General features: G+C 38.4%; 1 protein-coding gene across 2 annotated transcripts; it reads left to right on the plus strand.

The window, feature by feature from the left end:
- The first annotated feature begins 6,376 nt into the window (after nt 1-6,376).
- On the plus strand, nt 6,377-7,872 carry Or8b46 (olfactory receptor family 8 subfamily B member 46). Of its 2 annotated transcripts, XM_087560882.1 has the most exons (2): nt 6,377-6,384; nt 6,939-7,872. In XM_087560882.1, the coding sequence occupies exons 1-2, from the start codon at nt 6,377-6,379 to the stop codon at nt 7,870-7,872; spliced, it is 942 nt and encodes a 313-aa protein (XP_087417008.1). The 2 variants fall into 2 exon arrangements, with proteins under 2 accessions (XP_087417008.1, NP_001000452.1); NM_001000452.1 differs by lacking the exon at nt 6,377-6,384 and having other exon boundaries at nt 6,940-7,872.
- Nucleotides 7,873-8,369: the final 497 nt, after the last annotated feature.

Raw genomic sequence — 8,369 nt, forward strand, 5'->3', positions numbered from 1 at the left:
CATACCAAAGGTAAATCAAGAGAGGGTAAATTTTCTGCACAAGCCCATATACCATAAGGAAATAGAAATACTCATTAAAAACCTCCCAACCAACAGCATCCAGGGCATATTTAGTACAGAATTCTACCAGACCTTCAAAGAAGACCTGATACCAATTTGACTCAAACTATTCCATAAAATAGAAACAGAACAATTTGCAAATTCATCTGGAATAACAAAAAACCCAGGACAGCTAAAACTATCCTTAACAATAAAAGGACTTCAGGGGGAATCACTATCCCTGAACTCAAGCAGTATTACAGAGCAATAATGATAAAAACTGCATGGTATTGGGACAGAGACAGACAGATAGACCAGTGAAATAGAATTGAAGACCCAGAAATAAACCCACACATATATGGTCACTTGATTTTTGACAAAGGAGCCAAAACCATCCAATGGAAAAGAGATAGCCTTTTCACCAAATGGTGCTGGTTCAACTGGAGGTCAGCATGTAGAAGAATGCAGATCGATCCATTCTTATCACCCTGTACAAATTGGGGAAGAATCCAGGGGCACTGGAGAAAATTTCCTGAACAAATCACCAATGGCTTATGCTCTAAGATCAAGAATCGACAAATGGGATCTCATAAAACTACAAAGCTTCTGTAAGGCAAAGGACACTGTTGTTAGGAAAAAATGGCAACCAACAGATTGGGAAAAGATCTTTACCAATCCTACAACTGATAGAGGGCTCATATGCAAAATATACAAAAAACTCAAGAAGTTAGACTGCAGGGAGACAAATAATGCTATTAAAAATGAGGTTCAGAGCTAAACAAAGATTCACAGCTAGAGATTGCCAAATGATTGAGAAGCACTTAAAGAAATGTTAAACATCTTTAGTCATAAGGGAATCGCAAATCAAAACAACCCTGAGATTCCCTCTCACACCAGTTAGAATGGCTAAGATCAAAAACTCAGGTGACAGTAGATGCTGGCAAGGATGTGGAGAAAAGATCACTCCTCCATTTTTGTTGGGACTGCATCCTGGTACAAGCATTCTGGAAATCAGTCTGGGGGTTCCTCAGAAAATTGGACATTGCACTACCTGAGCACCCAGCTATACCTCTCTTGGACATATACCCAAAAGATGCTCCAACATATAACAAAGACACATGCTCCACTATGTTCATAGCAGCCTTATTTAAGATAGCCAGAAGCTGGAAAGAACCCAGATGCCCTTCAACAGAGGAATGGATACAGAAAATGTGGTACAGCTACACAATGGAATACTACTCAGCTATCGAAAACAATGACTTTATGAAATTCATAGGCAAATGGATGGAACTGGAAAATATCATCCTGAGTGAGGTAACCCAATCACAGAAAAACTCACATGGTAAGCACTCATTGATAAGTGGATATTAGCCCAAATGCTCGAATTACCCTAGATGCACAGAACATATGAAATTCAAGAAGGATGACCAAAATGTGGATCCTTCACTCTTTCTTTAAAGGGGAACAAGAATACCCTAGGGAGGCAAAGTTTCTTTTTTTTTTAAAGATTTATTTATTATATATAAGTACACTACAGCTGTCTTCAGACACAGGAGAAGAGCACATCAGATCCCATTACAGATGGTTGTGAGCTACCATGTGTGTTGCTGGGATTTGAACTCCAGACCTCTGGAAGAGCACTCAGTGCTCTTAACCACTGAGCCATCTCACCAACCCAGAGGCAAAGTTTCTAACAGATCCTGTCCCACATGTGGCCCAGACATATACAGCTAGATAAGATGGATGAAGCAAAGAAGTGCAGGCTGACAGGAACTGGATGTAGATCCCTCCTGAGAGAAACAGCCAGAATATGGCAGATACATAGGCGAATGCCAGCAGCAAAACACTGAACTGGGAAAAGGACCCCCTTTGAAGGATTCAGAGAAAGGTTTGAAAGAGTTGAAGAGGCTTGAGATCCCATACGAACAACAATGCCAACCAAGTAGAACTTGCAGGGACTAAGCCACTACCAAATTCTATACATGGATTGACCCTGTGCTCCAACTGCCTAGGTAGCAATGAATAGCCTAGTAAGAGCACCAGTGGAAGGGGAAGCCCTTGGTCCTGCCATGGCTCGACCCCCAGTGAACGGGATTCTTTGGGGGAGGGCAGCAATGGGGGTAGGATTGGGAGGGAACCACCCATATAGTAGGGGGGGAGGGGTTGGTGGATGTTGGCATGGAAACCGGGAAAGGGAATAACATTGCAAATGTAAATAAGAAATACCCAATTTAATAAAGATGGAAAAATTAAAAACAATAAAAAAAGAAGCAGAAGGAATGCTACCTAATTCTTTCTATGAAGCCACAATGTATCTGATACCTAAACACAAGGTCCTAGACAAAAACACAGAACTTAAGACCAATTTCACCTATGAATAGTAATGCAAATATATTCAATATAATTCTTGCAAACTGAGATAAGGAATAGATCAAAACAATCATTCACCAGGATCAAGTATGCCTCATTCCAGGGATGCAATATTGGTCCAATATTTGGATAGCCATTAACATAATCTACTATATAAACAAACTCAATGAAAAAAATCACATGATCATCTATTTAGATGCAGATAATGTATTTGAAAAAAATACAATACCCTTTCATGTTAAAATTACTGTAGAAATCAGGAATTCAAGGCCCATACATAAACATAATAAAATCAATTTAATTCAAACCAACAATAAATATCAAATTAAATGGAGAGAGAATGGAAGGAATCCCACTAAAATCAGGGACAAGACAAGGTTGGACACTTTCCCCATATCTGTCAAATATAGTACTCCATGTGCTAGATTAAACAGAATCAGATCAAGGGGATTCAAATTGCAAAGAAAAAATAAAGGTATAACTATTTGCAGTTTATATGATTGTATACATATGTGACCCCAAAATTCTACCAGAGAACTTGTCCAGCTGATAAACATGTTCAGTAACGTGGCCAGAAATAAATTTAGCACAAACAAATCAGTAGCCTTCTTTATACAAATGATAAACAGGCTGAGAGACAAATTAAGGAAACAACTCCCTTCACAATAGCCACAGATAATATCCAATATTGTGGGGTAACTCTAACCAAACAATGAAAGATCTGTATGGCAAGAACTTCAAGTCTCTCCAGAAAGAAATGGAAGAGGATCTCAGAAGATGGAGAGAACTCCCATGCTCATAGATTGGCAGAATTAATAGAGTAAACTGGTCATCCTTCCAGGGGAAATCCACATATTCAATCAAATCCCCATCAAATTCCCAGCACAATTCTTCAAAGACATGGAAAGAGCAGTTCTCAAATTCATCTAGAAAGCAAAAAAAAAAAAAAACAAAAAACAAAAAACAAAAAAAAAAAACAAAACCAAACAAAACAAACAAACAAAAAAAACCCAACCCCCCCCAAAAAAAAAACAAACCCAGAATAGCTCAACAATTCTTAACAATAAAAGAATGGCTTGGAGAATTCTCATACCTGACCTAAAGCTCTATCACAGAGCAATAGTGATAAAAATTGCATGCTATTGATAAAGACAGGTTTATCAGTGAAATGGAATTGAAGAACCAGAAATTAAATCATACACATACACACACTTGATCTTTTACAGAGATGCCAAAAAATATACAATGGAAAAAAGAAAGCATCTTCAATAAATGGTGCTGATCTATCTGGCTATCTGTATATAGAAAAATGAAAATAGACCCAAATTTGTCACCGATCACAAAGGTCAATTACAAGTGAATCAAGGACCTGAACATAAAGCCAGATACACTGAATTTAATGGAAGAAAAAGTGCAATAAAGCCTTGAACTCATTGGAACAGGGGGAAATTTCCTAAAAAGAAATCCAATAACACATGCTCTAAGATCATGAATTGATAAATGGGACCTCATGAAACTGGAAAGCTTCTGTAAGCAAAGGACATAGTCAATTTGACAAATCAGCAACCTACAGACAGAGAAAAGTCTTCACTGACCCCACATCTGATAGACGGTGAATGTCCAAAATATATAAAGAATTCAAGAAGCTAAGCAGAGAGAGAGAGAGAGAGAGAGAGAGAGAGAGAGAGAGAGAGAGAGAGAGAGAGAGAGAGAGAGAATTCACACTAGAGGAACCTTGAATGGCTGAGCAGCACCTACAGAAATGTACAAAGTCCTTAGTCATCAAGGAAATGCAAATCAAAATAACCATGGACAACAGGTTTTGGAGAGGATGAGGGAAAAGAGGAATATTCCTCCATTGCTGGTGGGATTGCAAACTGATACAAGCACTCTGGAAATCAACTTGGAGGTTCCTCATAATATTGGAAATAGATCTACCTGAGTACCCAGCAATACCACTCTTGGGAATATACCCCAAATGTGTACCACTATGTACATAGCAGCCTTATTTGTGATAGCCAGAAGCTGGAAACAACCCAGATGTCCCTTGACAGAAGAATGGATACAGAATATGTTGTTGTTAACTTACACAATGGAGTACTGATCAGCTATTAAGGATGAGGATACCTTGAGTTTTACAGGCAATAGGATGGAACTAGGAAAAAATTATCCTGAATGAAATAACTCAGATTCAAAAGGACATGCATGGCCTGTACTCACTAATAGGTGGATATTAGCCAAAAATGAAAAAAAAAGAATATCCAAGATAGTTCACAAAACACATCAATGTGCATAAGCTGAAGTGGCCAAGTAAGGATACCTCAATCCCATTTGTGTGGGAGAAGAAAGCTATTACAAGTGGGGAGGGAGGGACGAAGGGACATAGGAGGGAAAGGGGATGGGGCAGGGGAAAGAGGCGAACATGAACAAGTATTAGATGGGCTAAAAGGAATGAAGCCCTGAAGGCCAGCAGAAGGAATGGAAACAGGCAACCTTTGGAGGTAGGAGATTGACAGGACCTTCTATAAAGTACCAGAGACCTAGGAGGTGAGAGACTCCAGGACTCAAAAGGGAGGGTATCCTAGACAAAATACGCAAGCAGGTGACATATTACAGACCCCAGGTCCAGCCCAAAATCAGGGCATTAAAGTGAGGGATGGGGTTGCTATCCCACAGTCTAAACCCTGACCCATAATTCTTCCTGACTGAAAGAACATCTGGGATGGAAATGGAGAAGAGCCTGAGGAAAAGATGGCCCAGTGACAGCCCAGAGTGGGATCCAGCTCAAGGCGAGGCACCAAGGCCTGACACTATTACTGAGGCCATGGAACACTCATGAAAAGGAACCTACCATGACTGCTTGTGAAAGACTCACAAGCAGCCGAAAGAGTCAGATGCAGATATGTGCAACCAAGAAATGAACAGATGCTGCTGTCCCCTGTCCTGGAACAAGGGAAAAGCTAGAAGAAAGTGTGGAGGGCAACCCTATAGGAGGACCAGCAGTCTCAATCATCATAGGCCCCTCAGATCTCTCAGACACTGGATCATCAAACAGGCAGCATGCGCCAGTTCATATGAGGATGCAAACACATATACAGTAGAGGACTGCCTACTCTGTGTTCAGTGAGAGAAGATGCACCTAGCCCTCAAGAGACTGGAGGCCCTTGGGAGTTTAGAGGTCTGTTTGGGTTGGTGGTAGGGGCGGTCTTCATAGATACAGCAGGGACACTAGGAGATGTGTGATAATCAGAGGGTGGACCAGGAGGGAAATAAAATCTGGAATGTTAAAATAATAAGGAAAGAGAGAGAGAGAGAGAGAGAGAGAGAGAGAGAGAGAGAGAGAGAGAGAGAGAGAGAGAGAACAAAGAAGCAAACAAACAGGCAAACAAACAGGCAAAAGACATTCATAAACAAAACCAGGAAGATCCAAAAACAACGATTTCCCTTAAGTGATGAGGTCAGTGGGAGTTCAATATTGGCATAAGGACAAACGACACGTAAATTAGTCCCTAAAGAGAAGGTCATACCTTGGTCCCTAAATTCATAAAGATATATCATGGCCCAGCAATTATAAAAGTACCTCATTTCTGTTTTATAACTGCCATCTGTGGTCTAGGAAGAGTCTGAGGAAGATTTTTCTGGGGATTCACAGGTAAATGCATTTTAGTATATAAATAACTAAATAAAAGTTTTGGTGTCTACTACAGTTCAAATGACGATGAGAAAATCTCTTTATTTTTTATATAGCTCATTAGAGGATTAAGGAACCACTCTATACTTTATGATCAGCCTTTCACAAACATTCCCAAGCAATATGAGAAATTAGTTTGTTGCTTCAGATTCTTGAAATCCTAGAAACATGGACTTGTGAGATAATATCCTCTAGTATAGAAAATAGATATAACAAAAATCTGTTTTTTGCACAACTTTCTCAGTCTATGATATTTGTATGTATATTTTGAAGCCTATGTTAATGTATAAGTTTTCTGTAAGACCTTTCTTGAGACATCCCCTAAAACTGATATAAACCATGTAAGATTTATAACACATTTTGAACAATTTTTTCATTGTGAGATGACCAAAATGAAGCCAATTCACATGATATTCCCCCAACATAGAGTATCTTTATGTGTTTGGTGTGAATATAACTTAAATAAAGTGAGAAGACAATTCTAAGATGTAATTTGTTCAGACTCAAATATATATATATATACAAACACACACACACATATATATATATATATATATTTATATATATATATATATATAATATCTCAGAGCATTGTTAAGTATTGTTAACATGTGGAGAACTGGGACTCCAGAACTGAATCATATTTTATAATTGAATCGATTTAGCCTTGATTAACATTTCTTGACTTAGTCTCTGATGTACTCCAGAAAGCAGGAGAGTCATGTATAGGCTTTCCCAGCATATGTGTCATATGTATGGAAAAACATCAGTTGTAAATTCTCTGTTCCACTTTACTTTCACTTTTTCCTTTTTATCTCCACAGATTCTACTACAGAAGAATGGTCCTGACAAATGGCTCTTTGGTAACAGAATTCATTCTCTTGGGATTAACAGATAACCCTGACCTCCAAATACCCCTGTTCTTAGTTTTCCTAGTTATGTATACGATCACTGCTTTTGGGAACTTGACCTTGATCCTTCTAACTGTGCTGAACTCTCACCTTCACACCCCTATGTATTTTTTCCTCTTTAACTTGTCTTTCATAGACCTCTGCTATTCTTCTGTTGTTACACCCAAAATGCTGATGAACTTTGTTCTAAAGAAGAACATTATTAGTTTTGCAGGATGTATGACTCAACTCTACTTCTTCTGTTTTTTTGTCATCTCTGAATGCTATGTCCTGACAGCAATGGCCTATGATCGTTATGTCGCTATTTGCAATCCACTCATGTATAATGTTGCCATGTCCCCTAAAGTCTGTTCTTATCTTATGCTTGGTTCATATTTGATGGGATTCTCTGATGCCATGATCCATACTGGATGCATCCTGAGACTGACCTTCTGTGATGGGAACACCATCAACCACTACTTCTGTGATCTTCTGCCTTTGATGCAGCTCTCCTGCACAAGCACCTATGTAAACGAGGTAGAGATTTTCATTGTAGGGGGGAAAGATATCACTGTACCCAGTATTATCATCTTTATTTCTTATGGCTTCATCCTCTCTAATATCCTCCAAATAAAATCAAATGTGGGCAGATCTAAAGCCTTCAACACCTGCAGCTCCCATATAATTGCTGTTTCCCTGTTTTATGGTTCCTGTGCATTTATGTACCTAAAGCCCTCCTCAGCTGGATCTTTGAATGAGGGGAAAGTGTCTTCTGTCTTCTATACCATTGTGGTCCCCATGATGAACCCTTTAATCTACAGTTTGAGAAACAAAGATGTTAAACTTGCCCTGAGAAAAACTTTGAGCACGAAAATATTTTAGAGATAAACTTTTTATCTGTATGACAATTGTGACAAATGTAAGATTTTCTTGGGGTAGTCCCTGCTTCACTCTGTTTCTCTGTCATCACAGTGCAGTAATTTCTCTTTTTGCTTCCATATTTTTGGCGTAAGTCTTTTATTTCCACATGGTTCTTTCAGCATTTCAGTAGTTATTATTAATTGAAGGCTTTTTAAAATTGCTATTCTAGAACTTGTTCTGTAAAAATAGTCTGCAAATGTTTAAATAAAAAATGTTTAGTCAGTATCATATTTGACAATGCTGTTTAATTATATTTCTTTTAAATTCCTTTGTTCTGATTCAGTTGTTTCTTTACAGATATAAATATAGAACTCAAAACCACTTTTAATCACACTAGCCAAAATAATATTGTAAATATATATATATATATATATATATATATATATAGAGAGAGAGAGAGAGAGAGAGAGAGACAGAGACAGAGACAGAGACAGAGACAGAGAGAGCAAGATTAAAGA

Source organism: Rattus norvegicus, chromosome 8 (assembly GCF_021556685.1).
Source record: "Rattus norvegicus strain SHRSP/BbbUtx chromosome 8, alternate assembly SHRSP_T2T, whole genome shotgun sequence".
Classification (NCBI taxonomy): Eukaryota; Metazoa; Chordata; class Mammalia; order Rodentia; family Muridae; genus Rattus; species Rattus norvegicus.